We start from the raw sequence: 18,615 nt of genomic DNA, 5'->3' as shown, positions 1-18,615 counted from the left end.
AATCGTAAAAGGCGCTACAACGACCAATTTATTTTCCAATTTAATTTTGCTTTTTAATCTCTTTTATTTTTATTTTTATTTCTATCACCGAGAACGACATCGGAGACTTGAGAGCGGCGGCGAGCTTCACCGGCGCTGGTTAACGGCGGCCCTCTCAATCTCCAGTATTCTCGGTTCAATAAAAGCTTCAAAAAAAGAAGAAAAAATCGAAAATTCACGAAAATATATATTAATTTCAATTTTCCATATTTGAATTCTTCCAGATCTTATGGTTCCTTGTTCTTCGTTCTCGTGGCGGTTTTTGAATTGTTGATGCGACGATCTCATGCCCGTTCTAGGGTGAAGAATAGTAGTAGTAGTAAATCCGATATGGATCCGATTAAGTTCCAGATCCGTTCTGGGAACCGAGCACCGTCTTCTTCATCGACCTATACGCTAACAAAACCGAATTCGAAACACGCGAAATCGAATCTCTTGTTAACAGTTGGTTCTATATCTGTAGTGTTGGGGGTTCTCTTTCTTTGCTATTCAATTTTGTTCTCCGGCGGTAATCTGAGAGGATCGCTTCGTTATAGCGTCGTGATCGACGGCGGAAGTACAGGGACACGAATCCATGTGTTTGGGTACCGGATTGAGTCGGGTAAACCGGTTTTTGAATTCAGAGGAGCGAATTACGCTAGTTTGAAGTTGCATCCGGGTTTATCGGCGTTTGCTGATGATCCTGATGGAGCGAGTGTGTCATTGACGGAGCTGGTTGAGTTTGCGAAAGGGAGAGTTCCGAAAGGAATGTGGATTGAGACTGAAGTTAGGTTAATGGCGACGGCGGGAATGAGATTGCTTGAATTACCTGTTCAGGAAAAGATTCTGGGAGTTGCAAGAAGAGTTCTTAAATCTTCTGGGTTCTTGTTTCGAGATGAATGGGCTTCTGTTATCTCTGGTGAGTTTTCAAAATCTTCTCTTTTGTTCAAAAGTGAGTCTTTTTATCTAATGCCATTGGAGTTGTATCAGTTTCTGTCTCGCTCTTTTTGATTTGAGAGTTTGTTGCTCCTTTATTGTTACTAGCTAATCATTGGATACTAAATTTGCCAGGATCTGACGAGGGTGTATATGCTTGGGTTGTTGCAAACTTTGCTCTCGGTTCACTTGGAGGTGATCCTCTTAAAACAACCGGAATTGTTGAACTTGGCGGGGCTTCTGCTCAGGTTTAGTTGTTTTTTTTTCCCTTTCAGATTTATGCTTGAGTCAAAAGCTATCCTGCAACAGACGATGAGTGTTTGTATGTTCTTTTAGGTGACATTTGTGTCTAGTGAGCCAATGCCTCCTGAGTTCTCACGTACAATATCATTTGGAAATGTCACATACAATCTCTACAGTCACAGCTTCCTTCATTTTGGGCAGGTATTTTCTATTAAGCAGTGTATGTGTTTGGAATAGATTTCACAACTTGACACAAGAAACAAGTTTATTCCTTTTTAAAATCGTTGAATGGGAACTTAATCCAACTGACCAAACAATTGTCTCCGTAACTATTGTTTCTGATCTTTTGTTTCCCTCCCTGAAATCTTTAGAATGAAGGATTTCATCTTTTGGCAATGTCCTCGAGGCTATTAATTTTTTTTTCCGTTTCAGAATGCTGCACATGATAAGTTATGGGGTTCACTTCTCTCAAGAGACCATAATTCAGGTAAGCTGTTGATGATTATATAAGTATAATTGATGGATCATCAAATTACTGATTGGGAATTTTCTAAAGTTCAGATTACGTTTTCAAGTCAATAGCAAAGTTTCTTTTCCTTTCCACTCATTCAGTGTTTTATTTCTTGAAGCTGTGGAACCTACACGGGAAAAAATATTTACAGACCCTTGTGCTCCAAAAGGGTATAACCTCGACGCAAACACACAAAAGCATTTGTCTGGACTTTTAGCTGAAGAAAGCAGACTCTCAGATTCTTTTCAAGCTGGGGGTAATTACTCACAGTGTCGATCTGCTGCACTAACAATCTTGCAAGATGGAAATGGTAGAATATTAATCATTATTGCTGGATTTTCATTCCTTGTATTAGTTTATTTGTTGTCTTTAATAGATACTGATTTCTACTCAAACTTTTGAGTGCAGAGAAATGCTCGTATCAGCATTGTTCTATTGGATCAACTTTCACGCCTAAGCTTCGAGGAAGATTTTTAGCGACAGAAAACTTCTTTTACACCTCTAAGGTATTCACTTTCTCTCATATCTGTTATCACGCTCCTAATGTAGATAGAATTTACCCAGTTAGTTCAACAACACAATGTCCCTGCTATTTATGGAGAATGTTATAATTTATAAACATGGTTTTTGTTCCTGATAACAGTTCTTTGGGTTGGGAGAAAAAGCGTGGCTATCTAATATGATTTCAGCCGGAGAGAGATTCTGTGGAGAAGATTGGTCAAAGTTGAGAGTAAAAGACCCATCACTCCATGAAGAGGATCTTCTTCGGTATTGTTTCTCATCTGCATATATTGTGTCATTGCTTCACGATACCCTTGGCATTCCTCTTGATGATGAAAGGTATGTTGGTAAAATTAAAGAGCCCTAACCAAAGACTTAGATTAATGGCTGTAAACATGATTCAATCAAATAAAAACCGTTTTTTGTTTTTGGGCAGAATCGGATATGCGAATCAAGCAGGAGACATACCGCTCGATTGGGCTTTAGGTGCATTCATTCAACAGACTGCAACAGAGACCTCTCAACATGCAGCCTCTGGTAATCTCCATTGGTTCCATGCTCTTTTCAGTAATCACCCGAAGACGCTTCACTATCTCATCGGGATACCGATCCTTATGACAGTTTTGGTATATTTGGTAACTAAGTGGAGAAAACCGCAGCTGAAAACGATTTACGACCTTGAGAAAGGTCGGTACATAGTGACTCGAATTAGATGATCTTGGTTTATAAACCGGTTTTCCGCAAAGCTTCCTGCCTCTCTAATTGCTTATGATTCTGAAAGTTTCTATATCTTCTCTAATGGAGTAGAGGTAAAGTAAGCCAGCATCTGAGTGAAATTATGTATCAACGGTTTGGTTTAGAAATTTCTATTTGCTTGAGAGTCATGGGGTAGGTGAGTAATTCGTATATTGTGTGGGGAGGGTTTATGATTTCAATGAAGTCCTGTTTAGATTATTAACACTTGTATGATCAAAATATATAATTAACTTCGATAATATAGTTTTTTTTGAATCTTATATAAAATTATCCGTCTACTTTGGGAATCATTCAAGTCTTCAATCGTTTTCTTAGATGTTGATGTAGTTGAGAGGTCTTTGCTGTTTTGCAGTTTCGAAATACTTTAGATAATGTTTACTTGTCTCATCTAATCTTTATTTGTTTGACTAAACAAATGTTGTCTCCTAGTAGTATTTTAACTTATTGAGAATACGTTCTTATCAAAAGAGAAATCCCCTAATGATATAATGGTACTAGAATTTTAAGCTATTTCCATAATCATAATGTCCTAATGATATTATGGTACTAAATTTTTTTATCTTACACAACAATTATTCTCACATATCTGTTTAATATCATACCATAAGCTTAAATATTTTCAATAATTATGCCTTGGTTTGTCATTGAACAACTAGATCATGCATTGCCCAATCATGATTTATAAATCACATTATTAAGAAATAAAAGAAAATTACATCATTATTGTAATCAAAAGATTAAAATAATTAATGAATGTTATCCTACAGGGAACAAACATGTCGTTAACGTTACAGCGCGACAAAGTTTTATACAATACCGAAAATACCCTTTAGAATCTGTGTAAATTACAACATCGCTTTGGTCAACGGCCATAAACTTTTTCTCACACGTCGTAGTTTTCATTTTATTCCTTTCTCCGCTATAAAAAGCGATTTTTCTATTGTAGCTCGATTTGCGGGAAAATCTTGCATCTGCCTCAGAAAATTTTCTGGGGAGCTTTCACCAATTAGTTCTTCTCGTCTCTCTCTCTCTCTTTGGTTAATGTTTCTACAGATTCTCTCCTCCTAATTCAGAGACGACAAAACGCTATAAACAACATTTTTACAGGTGATGATTTTCTTCGATTCTGTATCTTAAATCTGAGTTTCAATTTCTGATTCCTATCTCCGATTTGATCGCCGGAAAGATTATTGGTTATGTGGTTTCGAATATGTCAGATCGATTCAATTCGATTAGATTAGATCTCATATGGTTCTGATTTCGTTAGGGATTTCATTTGGATTTTTGTTCGATTTTTTCGTTGAATAATTTGGAGGAGGAAGGAGAAATGATAGGTTTATTAACTGAGAGTAGCAGCAGTCATATGGCAGTCATATGTCTCCGGTTAATGCGGAGGTTGAGGAGATGAGATCAGAGTCGCCGGTGGTTAATGATAAGGCGTTAGATATTTCTGATGATGATCATGATGATGAGAATGAACCGCTTATTGTTTCTGGTGAATGTCGTATTTGTTCTGATGAGTCTCCTGTTGAGAATCTTGAGAGCCCTTGTGCTTGCAGTGGCAGCCTAAAGGTTAGTTTTCATCATCATCTAATTCTTAAACCATTTGGTCTATATTGAGCAATGGCTTTGTTCTAGAATAATTGACTGTTGACGAATTTTTTGTTATGTTTTTGACCAGTATGCTCATAGAAAATGTGTTCAGCGTTGGTGCAATGAAAAGGGAAACATTATATGCGAGATTTGTCACCAGGTATGTTACCTTTTTTGTTGTAATCTTTAGGATTATAGACTTGAATCGATGTGGCAATATGACTATGCATATATTCGATGATAGATCACACATGATGAATGATTTAAGATCGTGCATTCCACCTTTTAATACACCAATTGTCACTTTCAAGTCATGATTTGGTATGAATATGGATAAATGATGCTCACATTAAGTATATCTGAATGCTGAGCAACGTTCATGCATCTGTATCACCAACTTAGTAGAATTCTCTATGTGACTCTGATTGGGTTTATCAATATCTGATGGTCTTTAACTTCTCTTGCTAGCCTTATCAACCTGGATATACCGCTCCACCACCTCCACTTCAGCCTGAAGAAACAACTATTGACATTGGGTATGGTTAATTTCATGTTTCTGCTGCTCAGAATTTTATCTGAGGTTGGTTATTATTATGTTTCTGACTTTGGCATGTGCGTTGCAGTGGAGGATGGACAATCTCAGGTTTGGATGTGCATGATCCTCGTCTCCTTGCAATTGCTGAAGCTGAACGTCGGTATTTAGAGTCTGAATATGTGGAATATACAGCTTCAAGTGCAAGCGGGGCCGCATTCTGTCGCTCAGCTGCTCTAATAGTAAGCCTTAAAGCTTCTTGACAGATTTCTATTTTAAGTCTCAACACAATCCCTCGCTTGTGATAACCGCAAAACACACTTTTCTTTTTCACAGTTAATGGCTCTTCTTCTCTTACGACACGCACTGACCATAACAGATGATACTGATGGCGAAGAAGACGACCCATCTTCGATACTATCTGTAAGCTCATTGAAGCTTCTTCCTTTTTTCTTTTTCTTTTATTTTTTGTCTCAGTTGCATTTAAGTTGTAACACCAAACCACAAAATTGTCTGATTCTTATTTTAGCTTGTCCTGCTCCGAGCTGCTGGATTTCTTCTTCCATGCTATATCATGGCTTGGGCCATCAGTATTCTACAGCGCCGAAGACAGAGACAGGTTAGTAGTATAAGAACTCATGCAAGGATTTTTCCGGACAGTCTTTTTTTTTTCTTACTGTTTTATGAATCAAACTGAGTCACTGGTATCGACTTAATGTAACCCGATTGAACAGGAAGCTGCAGCTTTGGCTACACAGTTTGCGTTGGTGCTTCAGTCAGGGCAGCCTAGAACAGTTCACTTCACGGTATCACCGGGAATATCATCATCCGCCGTGGCTCATGCGACTACATCTACACAACAACAGCATGACGATCCTGTCTGAATTCTGATCTAATGTCACAAGCATGGAGCCATTACAAGGTACGATGTAAATCAAATGAAGAATTTGGTGTCCGTAAATTGTATGAGTAAAGGATTGAAATCATTTGAATTCGTGGAAGGTTAGATCTTTCATTTTACTTGTAGCCAAAAATGTCAAATAGGTTTTGCACAAATTTGTAAATTCTGCTTTACTATTTTTCACACATTGTCTTGAAACTTGAGTGTATTTTTTTTTTAAAAATAATTCGTCTTTAAGGAAGAACAGAAGAGACCATTAACTTGATTTACCAGAAGAATACAAAATACTCTACGAACATATTACAACAAAAATTATGAACAATGTGTGTTAGTATATATGAATCATTGATAAGTAACAAGCCACCAAACTCTTATTCCTTATCGTCAAACCAAAGGAGACGGCTAACACTTCATCGTTGTTAGCTCATCATCCACCATTCTCACGCAGGAGAAGTTTCTACATCAATCAGTATACAAGATCTCTAAACAATGAGATTTAAACCCCAAAATCTGCAAACCAGTTTGCACGTGTATTCTTCTGCTTCTTATGAACTTATCAATCATCTTGATCTTCTCCAATATTCCCATCATCACAACAGTGTTTACATGTCATAAGAGGTCGAGTTAGATGCAAAACCTGATCTATCCTTTTCTCAATCCAAGCCAATCTCCTCTCAAAGCTCAACACACCTCTATGCATATTCCTCACATCAATCTCAGCTACCTTAGCACAAACCCGCAAAAGAATGTAGTAATCTGCATGAGCCGCGTATATCAATGCTCCATCTTCTTTTTTCCTCACGTACTGAAGATAGTCTAGTCTCTTTACCTTCACACGAGGTGGTATGTAACAGAACAAGTCATCTCCCATGTCTGTAATTAGTCTTTTTATCGCTATCTCTTTTAATTTCTCTGGTGATGATGATTCTCGGTGTTCTGAAGAAGATAAATCAAGACCTATTGATACACTTTCGTTTCTCCTTGAAGAGCTACTACAAGGATTGTTTCCATCGCTAAATCTGCTATCGTATAATGAAAGTTGGTTAAGTGATACATCATCGTCCCAGTCTCTCCCCCTCTTGGGTAGACATTCAATATCCTACAACATACATGTAAAAGAGACACTTTATATTGAACCTTTGAAGAACTTAGTTCTTCAGATTATCTTAATAAGAATTTGAAGCAGGTTCTTACCTCGTCTTTTGGATAACCATTCCACAAGTTATCAACAATTCTGTATGTATCGTCAGGTGAATCTTCTTCTAAACCAGCAAAGAACTCGTTTTTCCCGAGCGATAGATATGACACCAGATCCTTCTCGGATTCAAGGGTTTCTGCAGCGACCTCATGATATTTAGCTTCAAGGTTCTTCAGAAGCTCCTGAGTATCGAATTCAGTTGCTTTCTCTGCAGTACCTGAATTTGTCTCTGAATCACCGTCACTAGCATTGACAAACCCCAAACTCCGTTCCCACACACCCAAACCATTTATGTTATAAAGCATCCGAATAGCTACAATCAGAATAGACATGACACACACACGGCTAGGAAGCTTCTGCTCATTCGTCGATAAATATAACTCAGGAGGCAATGACCAGTTCTGTATAAGACGCGCCAGATCAAGAATCTTGTCCTCAGGAATAGATAACTGCTTTATATAGTTTGAAGCTATACCATAGAAATTCACAGGAGGCAAAGGCAAACCAATAGTATCAGCAATCACAGAGGCTCGTGCTTCCAACATCTGAGCAGAAATAACCTGAAAAGGCCTAGCCATTATACTTACTTTCACCGGACACGCAGCTGATCGCTCTCCCATTTGCTCTCTAATATCGAGAAAACAAGACAAATACGGAAGCTTTCCTTCTCGTGCCCATCTCACAATATCCGTGGGTAGAACAGGCGCTCCCGCTTGGTGACAAGCAAGGAAAGATATCACCAAAGAACTCGATAAAGGCATAGTCTTTTTAAGTATACCAAACCATATCGTCACTGCTCTTTTACCATCTATGTTACGCGGCTCAGCTTTGTGTCTTTTAAGCCTCTTAGCATCTTTTACTTCACCTGCAATGCAAGACACCAAAAAGAGTGAAACTTAGTAACAAATAGAATCACACCAAACAAGACAACATTGTCAATAGATTTCTACCATCTTCTGACTGATGCTCGGAATCACGAATGGCGTTATTGGCCCAATCTTTATGGTAGACGCCAGAGAGAGCCACATAACGCAAAGAGATAGGTCCAACCAAACCAATAATCAAAGGAGTGACATTAAACTTGTCAACCAAAGCATCACACTGATAAGTGATCATCATAAGAAAAGCTTTAACATATCTATCTCTTGCTTCATCGTAATAATTCTCATAACTCAAAGTCTCTGCTGCAAAATCCACAGGCTCCGTTGGCTCTTTATCGACATAACTGTCAGGCGCTCTCTTCACTTCCCGGGGCAATTCCTTATTCCCGTTTTCAGATTCAAACTGAGATTTAAACTGAGAGTAACGGCTTGTGTCATCTGTAAAACGAGGCTGTGAAGGAGTGATTGGTTGTGGTTCAGTCCGGCGATGTTTGGGGTTATACAGAGCGCCCTGAGTACCTCCACCTTCACCGATTAAATCGCCGTCGTCGACGCCGGTTTGGATCAGATTTTCAACCTGAACACCGCATCGTTGGCAGTAGTAATATCCGTCGTCTTCTTCGTCAAAGGCGTCGTTTTCGCACTCCGTGCAGATCATCGTAATTGAAGAGACTAGAAAGAAACTTTGGGAGGGATAAATGAAACCCTAAACCCTAAACTTCGTCAGGAGATGATCCCTCAAATCAGATTGATGTAGACGAAGAGGAAGTGAAGGAGGAGGAGAAGCTTTGGCCTTTGGGGGTTTAGCATTTGGCGGCGGAAGAGTTAAATTAGGAGGGGTTTTGATATTTGCAAAAAAGCCCCTAAATTGTTTTATTGTTCTATTTTGTTCTATCTCTAGTCTCTCGACTGGTGAAAAGAGTTAATACCCATTCTGAGTGCATTTGCATACCCAAATAAATTTATAGGGCATTTTTCATACCTAAACCGTATTTTTATATGAATTTTATACTTAAATTTAAGAAAACGTATTTTTTTGCAAAACAAAGGTTCCGAACCCACGACCTCTTTGTCAATATACGGGATGTTAAACCATTTCGTCCAACAAATTTCACTGGTATATGCCAAACATTATCCATAGACAATAATGGGCATAACATGGAATAGATTGTGAGACCAAAAGGGATAACGCGGACATGAAGGTTGAGTTGGTTCACGTTGATTTTGAATGAGTGCTTTTCTTTTAGTTGTTTATGCAATTCACCATCTCTCCGTCTCCCCTAAGTTGTAAGAATCATGATTGATTCCATTTCCATCGTTCATTTGTTTCCATATATTGATCAGAAAATCAAAACAAATAGGTAGTTTAAACTACCATTAAAAAGGGATTTTGTGTGTGTTTGTTGCTTTTGGGACCTATCAGATTGTGTTTCTGGCTGTAGACTTTAGAGACAATTAGTGTGTTTTTCTGCAACTTGAAACGCCCCTATATTGCTAGCATTTGTTTACTGGGAGAGTTGACTCAAACCGAAATTATCAATCCTTAAATCCATAACTTTGAACAATATCAAAAATAGTTAAAGTTAAGTTAATTAGAGTTTTTTAATTGCCGCTTGATTACAACTTTTTGGAACACATTCCGGTTTGCAATCTTCAAAACTCTCGAGATATCTAAGAATTTTGTAAATTATGATTTTATATGCATATGGAAGCCTTTAGGATTACCAATCACCTCAGCTTTTGTAAATTACAATATGATTTTATATAAATATTGTAAAAGAGACATTTAAAAAAAAATCCTATATAATGATAATTAAAAATCAGATAACGGTACTAGAAAGTATACGTAGTACATCATAAATTGGTGATACCGTTTTGGTATATAATCAATTTTTATTAGTTTTGATATTTGTAGTCATGCTTGTGGTTTGTGGTAAATCTCATAATGATCATTTTTGTTTTAGTTGGACGAATAAAGGTTGTGGTTGAGAAACAAACACGTATGCTGTGGGATCAATTCGAACCATTCATACGTGATACGTCGACTATAGCAACTAATAAGCATATTTTATTAACTACATTACACAATATTCTTGATTGACAGATACATAGATTTTATGTTTGAATTAATTAATCTTTCGTTATGTTATATTTAACAAAAACAATACACATTATTTGATATGTATTATATGACAAGATACGATTCCATGAATTTTCTAATATACATTACACATAAATTATAGAGCGTACGTCAAATCATAACATAAAATATTACTATATTTAACAAAACCCAACTCGATGGTCTTTGTCAATATCTCCCCATGCAACAAAATACGTACATCCCTCGTGCTTTCTAAGTTTCTATTTTTGTATTTTTGTTCCTCAAGTGAAATCCATATCCACTACTTTTCTAGTTGAAAAAAGTTAGAAGTTAAAATACAAGTAAATCCAGATTCACTTGTCAGCTCAATCCTAACATGTCTTTGAAAATGTGTGTCCGAAAACTTGTCAGCCCATTATTAAGTATGTGAAACAATACTTTAATTTGAAGTAATTAAGAAAAACAATACATTAAATCTACTTTTTTTCTCATGTAAAACTCTTTGACACCATTGGTAAAATCCAATCATTTATCTTCCGATCTTATTGACGATGTCATTAATTTGTTAATTGTATGATGGTTAATAAGTTTATCCAATGTATGTTTTTGTTTAATTTATTTATCCAATGTATTATTTTATTTTAACATACAATGCTAATCAAAATTTTAGTTTAAGTAATTAAGAGAGTCCTTTAAGAATAATAAAAAAATGTTGGTTTATAACAGAGAGTCCTTTAAGAATAATAAAAAAATGTTGGTTTATAACAGAGAGTCCTCAATGCAAATCAGATTGTTTTAAACCTGCACACAATCCAACAAAATCATCTCTTCTTGCTAAAGCTAATCATCTCAATTATCTCACAAGGTTCAACAATCGTATGAATGTGAAGTATATAGCCATACACCCCCATCTGTAATTAACGTGTCCGAACGGATTGTACATTAGAGCACCTCCAATGTATAGGATTCATATAGTTTCTAAAAAAACAAAAAGTATTAATATTTTATTTTTATATCCAAAAAACAAAAAAAAACAACCTATATGAATAATAGAAACGATCCTCCCAATTTTAGAGATTCTCTCTCATCTCTTTTTTAATTTATAATTTTTTTTTGTAATTGTATGAGTTTCTACTAAAAAACTACGGTTGGAGTTGGTTTTAGTTGCTACAAATATAGTAGCAAATGTGTTTTAAATCGGAATCTTAAAAACGTATAGTAGTGCTAAACGTCTACGTACAAAATACGAATATTGAACGTATAAAAAAAAACACTTTCTGAAATCTGCAGGTTAGAAAATTATTTAAGAGATCCAGTTGCAATGTGAGTAGTATACTAGTACTGTTGTATTAATAAGTCCTAATCGAATTAAGACCATATCATTATAATTCCTTTCTTTTGTGGTCACGGGGGTAACATTATTTTTCGATTATTCTCCATTGATTGGCAAAGATTCATTATCCAAATATATAAATAAATCAGTTCACACACACAACAACTGGCCAATGACTCAAACTGGAACCCACTCACATTGATCAGATCATAACACTTTTAGCTTCAGAAAAAAAAAAAAAAACAGCTATCAAACATATCGTCTTGTTACTCTATTTATACCCTAATTCCACATATCTACACACAAGCAATAAAGAGAGAAAAAAATATAAAGCTACCAAAGAGAAAATGGTGACACTAACACCATCTTCTGCTAGTACCCCAAAAACATCTTTTGATTTCATGAAGAATAACAACAGTCACAGCAGTCTCTATGTTTCTTCTTCTTCTTACTTGAGCAGCAAGGAAGATGCTCTTGTCACGACCAAGAAGCTCATGGAACCAAGCAAAACACTAAACATGAGCATTAATCCAAAACAAGAGGAGTTTGGTGATGAGAAGAAAATGGTGAAGAAAGCTCCTGAAGATCCAGAGATTGGTGTGTTTGGAGCTGAGAAGTACTTCAATGGAGACATGGATTCAGACCAAGGTTCTAGTGTTCTGTCTCTGACAAACCCAGAAGTTGAGAGAACCGTCGTCGACTCGAAGCAGAGCGCGAAGAAATCTACTGGTACTCCGAGTGTCCGGTCTGAATCAAGCTGGAATAGTCAGAGCGTGTTGCTTCAGAACAAACTGGTGAATAGCTGCAACAGTTCCTTCAAGGAAAAGAAGAACAGTAATGGTCAGATTCAAAAGGTGACCAATAATAAGAAGAGTTTTCTCGCAAATTTGGGGTGTAAATGCGCATGCTCTGATGGGGATTCTGTAGATGTCGAGGAGAAAACCTCGGTCAAGAGAAGCGCTGATCCGAATATCTCTGTTATCACAATGAGATCTTCTGCGGATATGAACACAGAACTGATCAAGATTCAGAAGCAAGAGGAGTTATCACAGAGGAAGTCTCTTGAAGTTTTTGGATCTCCAGTGGCTATTGAGAAGAAGAGTAGTGTTGTTCAGAAGAAACTACCATTGCCTCCATGGAAATCGAGAACAGAGGAGGACGACACAAAGAGTGAAGGGAGTGATTCAAGCTCGGATCTTTTCGAGATAGAGGGTCTTACAGGGAACCCTAAACCTTTTCTTACGAGGCAAGGAAGTGATCCAGCTTCACCTACGTGTTATGCGCCAAGTGAAGTAAGCGTAGAGTGGAGCATAGTGACAGCAAGTGCAGCAGATTTCTCTGTTATGTCAGAATGTGCAACAAGTCCTGTAAGAAGAAACCGACCTACTCAGATTCCTCGAATCCCTATTACCGCTAAATCAGCACCGCAGAGACGGAAATCGAGTAGCAGCAGCGGAGGGAATGGTTTCTTGATGAGCTGCAAGAGTCATAAATCTGTTATGGTTTCTGGTGATTTAGACAGAAGAAGCAGCATGAACAAGACACAACCGAGTTACGTTCCTAGATTCCCAATGGAGACTACTAAACCTAAGAGTTTCGAAACACGAAGAAGGATCAGCAACAGCTCGATTTCTCACACACAATCATCTCTTCTTTATAGTCAGTGATTGCAAGAAAGTAAAAGAAAAAGATTTCAATCTCTGATCTCTCTTTATCTATAATTTCTACTGAGTGAGAAAGATATGTAAACTTATAATAATGTCTTGTTGAGTCCATGATCAAATCAATTTAAAAGGGTTTCTTAGAGACCTTTTGCACCTAAGAAAAAGTTACTCAAAGAGTGACAAATGATTGGAGAGTGAAAACAAAACATTATGGTCAGTTAAAAACACAGATCTCAAATTCAGCAAAATAAGCAGAGAGACATTCCAAAAATTGGCTCCACCAAGTTTTACCTTTTTTGGATTTAGTCTCAAGACTCAAGAGAGAGAGATATGAGTTTTGTCTTAGCTTGAAAGGGTTAAATCAAACGTACACTAGATTGACAGAAAGAGCTATTAATGAGGAAACTTAAATCAATGAAAGTGTCATATTACCTAACATATCTAAGATCTGGTCCTGAAACTCATCTAAAGGCCATGTATATGTCTGAAATAAAAGTAAGGTAGACAAAACCTTAATTGCTAGTTGACAATATGAGAGAAAAGAACCAAAGTGCCTTACTAAGACAATAAATGCAAAGAAAGATCAAAGATGTTTGTCTCTGTAGCCTACTCATAAGGGAAATGATCGAATTTACCCCAAATGATCTTATCCAGTTCACTGATATTTCTCTGTAAGATATTTCAAAAAGGGCTAATTAGATTTCAAGAAAAGACATAAATGAAACCAAGATGATGACATCAAAGCTAGTATAGCTAGTATGGGCTTAAAACCAAGAAACATACAGATCTTGAAGATAAGTATTGTACCCTTCTCAAAAGATATGAGAAAATAATTGACCACACTATATATAAAAATCTAATCATCTAACTACTTAGTTTTCATATGTGGATGAGAGAAGAACAACAAAAGCAAGAAGACATTTTGTGTTAAGAAAGCAAAACAAGATTACTCATCTTTGAATTCTTTGGTTGGACATTGCCTCAAAGCATCCGCTTGCTCTCTTTCGTCAAGTGAATAAAGGCAAGTTGGTAATGAGATGAGACTCTGATCCCACATGACAAAAAATGGCTGAGAGAAGTTTCTATTTAATTCCATAGAGTTTGTGGTGAAACATTCACTGTCTTGATGTGAAAGGGGTTCGTTCCTCAGGAGCCCACCAAGAGAAGGAGAAGAGTCTTGTGTGGTCGTTTGCTGCATCTCCATTACTTCATGTTACCAAAAGAATACAAAAAAACCCCAAACATAGGTTCAGGAACAGATGATGATTATAGAAATAACAATCTTATATTATCTGACAACAAAGTGGTAACAGTACATCAAAACTAGGATTCTTGACTGTCTCTAGCTATGTGTCAGTTCCTAATATCTTCCACAGAGAGAAGGAAATAATGATCATATGCCAACATAAAGAAAATCAAATCTTTTTAAAGCACCCCTAAGTGTATCATAACATGAGAAAAATAAACCTTTAAAGGAAAGATCACTCGATTTTCACAAAGATAACAATCACAGTGCTCTGCCTCTGATTACCAAGTAACGTTTAATGTTCAATTGCCCCGAGTGAAACCATTACCAGTTATTTCAAGAAGATCATAAACTCTACACTCTTTTTTGAAGAACCCATTGTTTAGATGTCGTAAGTAGTCCAGTTTCGTCTGAAATCTCTGTCTCTCTAAAGTATCCAATTCAATGAAATCAACAGGAATGTGGCAATGTGCCCATAAATCAACATTCAAAACATCGAAAACAAAGTCTCTTCTTTGGAAAAAAAAAAAAAAAAAAAAAGCCTCTTCTTTGTGTCTCTTTCCTAAACACAAAACGAACAAGCGCCACATAAACATAACAAAAGCAAATCAATTCATCATCTAAAACCGCTCCAAGAGAATCACTAAATTGTGATCAATGACGACGGTCCACGGCGAGATCAAGGAGACGGCGCCGTGTAAAAATTTCACCTTTGAATTTGATTGAGGAGGGACATATTCCACACGTGGCACCTAAAGAGTGGTTAATGATAAGTATCGACGCAAAGTAAGTATTTAACAATGATTAAATAAAAATATGAAACAAAGAACAATATTGGGCTTTCAAATTGGCGGGTTGAGCCAGGCCCATGCAGTAGTGCAACGCATGGGCGACTCGTGAAAGCCCAGATAGCAAGCTATCTTAACGGGCTTTCTCCCTTAAAAAATAGAGTTAATATCGTGTGGGCCGATGGCCCACATATCAGATATTAAACTGATAAGAACAGATACTACACTTGATCTTAGCCAAAAGGCCGAGAAAGGTATGAATGGTTTAGTCCATCAAGCTTCTTTTATATACACCAACTCCAAGAGTGAGCGATTAATTATTTAGCGATGTGGGACAATACCAAAACATTTTCTTAGCCTTCGGACAAAAGAACAATTTGGACATTATTGAATTAGGTTCGGTTATCTTAACCAAATGTTTTAATCTTGATCAGCATAATCCGAATTGATCCGGTCTGAACCAATTCAATAGATCTGACTAAAAAGAATAAACTGCATACCTTTCTAGTTTGGTTAAGATGCGAATTTCACATCAAGAGAAAGCTTTAAAACCGTCATCACAAAAGGGAGAAAGTTACTAGATGAAGCTAGTAGGTGGAAGTTTGAGTCATTTGGCCGTTACTACTACGACTTGTTTAATTTTTTTCTCTGATTCATTGAATGCTTTATTAAAAACTTTATCTCATAACCAGTGTAAAAACAAATATTCAAACGTTAATCAATCCAATTTAGCTTTGAAAAATCCACCAAGAAGAAGACTAGTCAATATTGGTTGCGACGGTCTTGTAGAGGCGTTATTATCTGTTAGATAATATTACTATAAACAGTGAGGGATAAAGCAGAAATGCTTCTGTATAAATACTATCACTACTTTTGATCAAAACAAAAAATACCATCACTATTTTACTTGTGTGTTATTTCATCACCTTCACCTTCAACATCAAACATCACATCTCTTTCTCTTTTATCTCTTTTTCTCGGTCTTCAAAGAGTTTCTTAGTTACCAAATCAATGGCAGGTATCAAAGTTTTCGGACACCCAGCTTCCACTTCCACCAGGAGAGTCCTCATCGCCCTCCATGAGAAAAACCTCGACTTTGAGCTCGTTCATGTTGAACTCAAAGACGGTGAGCACAAGAAGGAGCCTTTCCTCTCCCGCAACGTAAGTATATTTATCTATCTATGTGTTGTTTTGTAAGACAAGAGACCAAACTTTTTTGATGTACGTAACTGATCGGAATCTTAAATGTTTTTTGTGTTTGAACTTCTTTCCTATCTTCAGCCTTTTGGTCAAGTTCCAGCCTTTGAAGATGGAGACCTCAAGCTCTTCGAATCAAGAGCGATTACTCAGTACATAGCTCACCGATACGAAAACCAAGGAACCAACCTTCTCCCAGCTGACTCCAAGAACATAGCTCAGTATGCAATCATGTCCATTGGAATACAAGTAGAAGCTCATCAGTTCGATCCCGTGGCTTCAAAGCTTGCTTGGGAACAAGTATTCAAGTTCAACTATGGCTTGAACACAGACCAAGCCGTTGTTGCAGAAGAAGAAGCTAAGTTAGCCAAGGTCCTTGATGTCTACGAGGCTAGGCTGAAGGAGTTCAAGTATTTGGCTGGTGAAACTTTCACTTTGACCGATCTTCACCACATTCCCGTGATTCAATACCTGCTCGGAACTCCCACCAAGAAGCTCTTCACGGAGCGTCCACGTGTCAACGAGTGGGTGGCTGAGATCACCAAGAGGCCAGCTTCAGAGAAGGTTCTGTGAGAAATTTCTAAAAGGACAAAAGTGGTTTTGCTTCAGTCACAGTAATAATGCTACAAGTAAATAAGCGTCTGCCTCATTGCCCAGTTTCTCAGTACTTTCTTTCTGTTGTATCCTCTGTTTTTGTTTCAGCTTATGTGAGTGTGTGTACGTTCTTGAGAGTATCTTAGGCAAAAACTATATATCTAATCTTCAAGCTCTTCTAACCAACTAGTTAACTAATATGGAGTTACTTATTAGTGCGTACAGTGTACAAGGACTTTAGTATTGTGGAAATCTTACTTTAGAACGTTTTCTCCTAGGGAAAGAAGTAGACATAGGACGACTTTGGACGTTCTTATCCTTAAAGTTTGGCGGGTACTGAGAAATCGCTCTTAATTATAGACGTTAATAGAGACGATAGCTTCAAATCAGACAAAACAAAACACAGGAGAAACGTTCTCATCGCTTTGTCAGGTCTGAAAATGACAAGTAAAATATATAGACGGTAGCTTCAAATCAGATAAAACAAAACACATCAGATTTCACATCAGCAAGTTTGTGCTTTTCACCATCAATGACGGATCTTTTCTTGACTCAGCAACGGGAAAAGACAGAGAGAAATAAATCCTAAGCCATCAGATCGATTAAACTGAATTGGTATGCACCTGCTTTAAAGATTTTTCAACGAGCGTTTAGTATCTTCTGCAGGATTTTAAAGTAACAAATTAGCAAACTCAAGCCAAGCAACATCATTAGCATGAGAAGTAGAACCAAAAGAAGACTGAACTAGGCTCCATTATCTAAAGAACAGTAAGAGAAGCAGCTACTGAAAGTGAATAATTACTGATACATGATAAATCCGACGGAACCTCTCAACAGAACCAAAAATACAACTTTGACACCAGTGGCGATGTTCTCTCCCAAGAATGTCACTGACCCTCCAACAGTTGTCTTGTTCTTCCTCAAGTTCTTGAATTTGGTTTCTCCTCTGACCACATATTCCAGCTGCTTGCCTACCATAATTCTAACCAAACTCTGAAATGTTGATCCAGAAAACTTAGATTACAGAGAAAGGTGTCTTTCTTCTAGCTGATGTCAATCAACCCAAAATGAGACAGAAATATTTGACACTTCTTCCACTATAGAAACGTTTCCCACTTCAAATCAAAGTGTTTCTGAACTACAATGAAAACGAGAGGCCTCACAGAGCAGGCAATATAAGTAGCACCATCAAAGTTCCATAAACTCAAAATCATTCCCAGCCATTTCAATCAGATCAACGATATATACATTAACTACCAAAATCGAAAGAGTGGTCAATAATATTAAAGTAAAATGTTTTTAAGAAAGACTGAAATAAAGTTATTAGAGGATCAAATTAGGACTTTAAAATTGGCGGGTTGAGCCAGGCCCGTGCAGTAGTGCAACGCATGGGCGACTCATGAAAGCCCAGATAGCAAGCTATCTTAACGGGCTTTCTCCCTTAAAAAATAGAGTTAATATCGTGTGGGCCGATGGCCCACATATCAGATATTAAACTGATAAGAACAGATACTACACTTGATCTTAGCCAAAAGGCCGAGAAAGGTATGAATTCTTCGGTCCATCAAGCTTCTATTATATACACCAACTCCAAGAGCGAGCGATTCATAGTTTAGCGATGT

General features: G+C 37.1%; 5 protein-coding genes, 3 long non-coding RNA genes and 2 other non-coding genes across 15 annotated transcripts; 4 read left to right on the top strand and 6 right to left on the bottom strand.

The window, feature by feature from the left end:
* Positions 1-27: 27 nt before the first annotated feature.
* Positions 28-3,323, top strand: AT2G02970 (GDA1/CD39 nucleoside phosphatase family protein). The gene is made up of 8 exons (NM_126349.3): positions 28-937; positions 1,090-1,202; positions 1,291-1,398; positions 1,630-1,684; positions 1,827-2,018; positions 2,117-2,214; positions 2,352-2,548; positions 2,646-3,323. The coding sequence occupies exons 1-8, from the start codon at positions 313-315 to the stop codon at positions 2,923-2,925; spliced, it is 1,668 nt and encodes a 555-aa protein (NP_565293.1). The 5' UTR covers positions 28-312; the 3' UTR covers positions 2,926-3,323.
* Positions 3,324-3,867: 544 nt separating this feature from the next.
* Positions 3,868-6,291, top strand: AT2G02960 (RING/FYVE/PHD zinc finger superfamily protein). Of its 6 annotated transcripts, none has more exons than NM_126348.4 (8): positions 3,868-4,072; positions 4,325-4,537; positions 4,647-4,718; positions 5,027-5,094; positions 5,182-5,332; positions 5,427-5,513; positions 5,620-5,709; positions 5,825-6,279. In NM_126348.4, the coding sequence occupies exons 2-8, from the start codon at positions 4,340-4,342 to the stop codon at positions 5,972-5,974; spliced, it is 816 nt and encodes a 271-aa protein (NP_178396.1). In that variant the 5' UTR covers positions 3,868-4,072; positions 4,325-4,339; the 3' UTR covers positions 5,975-6,279. The 6 variants fall into 6 exon arrangements, with proteins under 6 accessions (NP_178396.1, NP_973406.1, NP_973405.1 ...); NM_201677.3 differs by having other exon boundaries at positions 4,300-4,537; NM_001335149.1 differs by having other exon boundaries at positions 3,873-4,072; positions 4,233-4,537; positions 5,825-6,291.
* On the bottom strand, positions 6,244-8,879 carry MEE12 (maternal effect embryo arrest 12). Its single transcript, NM_147236.3, has 3 exons — positions 8,140-8,879; positions 7,186-8,054; positions 6,244-7,090 (listed from the first exon to the last, which is right to left on the bottom strand). Exons 1-3 carry the CDS (start codon positions 8,726-8,728, stop codon positions 6,548-6,550), a joined length of 2,001 nt encoding a protein of 666 aa, NP_671769.1. The 5' UTR covers positions 8,729-8,879; the 3' UTR covers positions 6,244-6,547.
* A 2,715-nt stretch (positions 8,880-11,594) lies between these two features.
* Positions 11,595-14,243, top strand: PKS1 (phytochrome kinase substrate 1). Its single transcript, NM_126347.3, has one exon. It carries the CDS (start codon positions 11,852-11,854, stop codon positions 13,169-13,171), a length of 1,320 nt encoding a protein of 439 aa, NP_565292.1. The 5' UTR covers positions 11,595-11,851; the 3' UTR covers positions 13,172-14,243.
* AT2G04465 lies at positions 14,055-14,367 on the bottom strand. Its single transcript, NR_140010.1, has one exon. It is a non-coding gene; the product is annotated as an other RNA (long non-coding RNA).
* Positions 14,368-14,974: 607 nt separating this feature from the next.
* AT2G04435 lies at positions 14,975-15,464 on the bottom strand. The gene has a single exon (NR_140008.1). It is a non-coding gene; the product is annotated as an other RNA (long non-coding RNA).
* Positions 15,266-15,460, bottom strand: U2.10b/12. The gene has a single exon (NR_140009.1). It is a non-coding gene; the product is annotated as an other RNA (small nuclear RNA).
* A 534-nt stretch (positions 15,465-15,998) lies between the features above and the next one.
* Positions 15,999-17,164, top strand: GSTF3 (glutathione S-transferase F3). Its single transcript, NM_126346.3, has 2 exons — positions 15,999-16,363; positions 16,484-17,164. The coding sequence occupies exons 1-2, from the start codon at positions 16,214-16,216 to the stop codon at positions 16,970-16,972; spliced, it is 639 nt and encodes a 212-aa protein (NP_178394.1). The 5' UTR covers positions 15,999-16,213; the 3' UTR covers positions 16,973-17,164.
* Positions 17,165-17,539: 375 nt separating this feature from the next.
* AT2G04405 lies at positions 17,540-18,399 on the bottom strand. The gene is made up of 2 exons (NR_140007.1): positions 18,156-18,399; positions 17,540-17,650 (listed from the first exon to the last, which is right to left on the bottom strand). It is a non-coding gene; the product is annotated as an other RNA (long non-coding RNA).
* On the bottom strand, positions 18,348-18,542 carry U2.10. The gene has a single exon (NR_140006.1). It is a non-coding gene; the product is annotated as an other RNA (small nuclear RNA).
* Positions 18,543-18,615: the final 73 nt, after the last annotated feature.

The sequence above is a fragment of the Arabidopsis thaliana genome, chromosome 2 (assembly GCF_000001735.4).
Source record: "Arabidopsis thaliana chromosome 2, partial sequence".
Classification (NCBI taxonomy): domain Eukaryota; kingdom Viridiplantae; phylum Streptophyta; class Magnoliopsida; order Brassicales; family Brassicaceae; genus Arabidopsis; species Arabidopsis thaliana.
The sequence above is the reverse complement of the archived record's forward strand: the minus strand, read 5'-3'. Positions and strand labels throughout refer to the sequence as shown.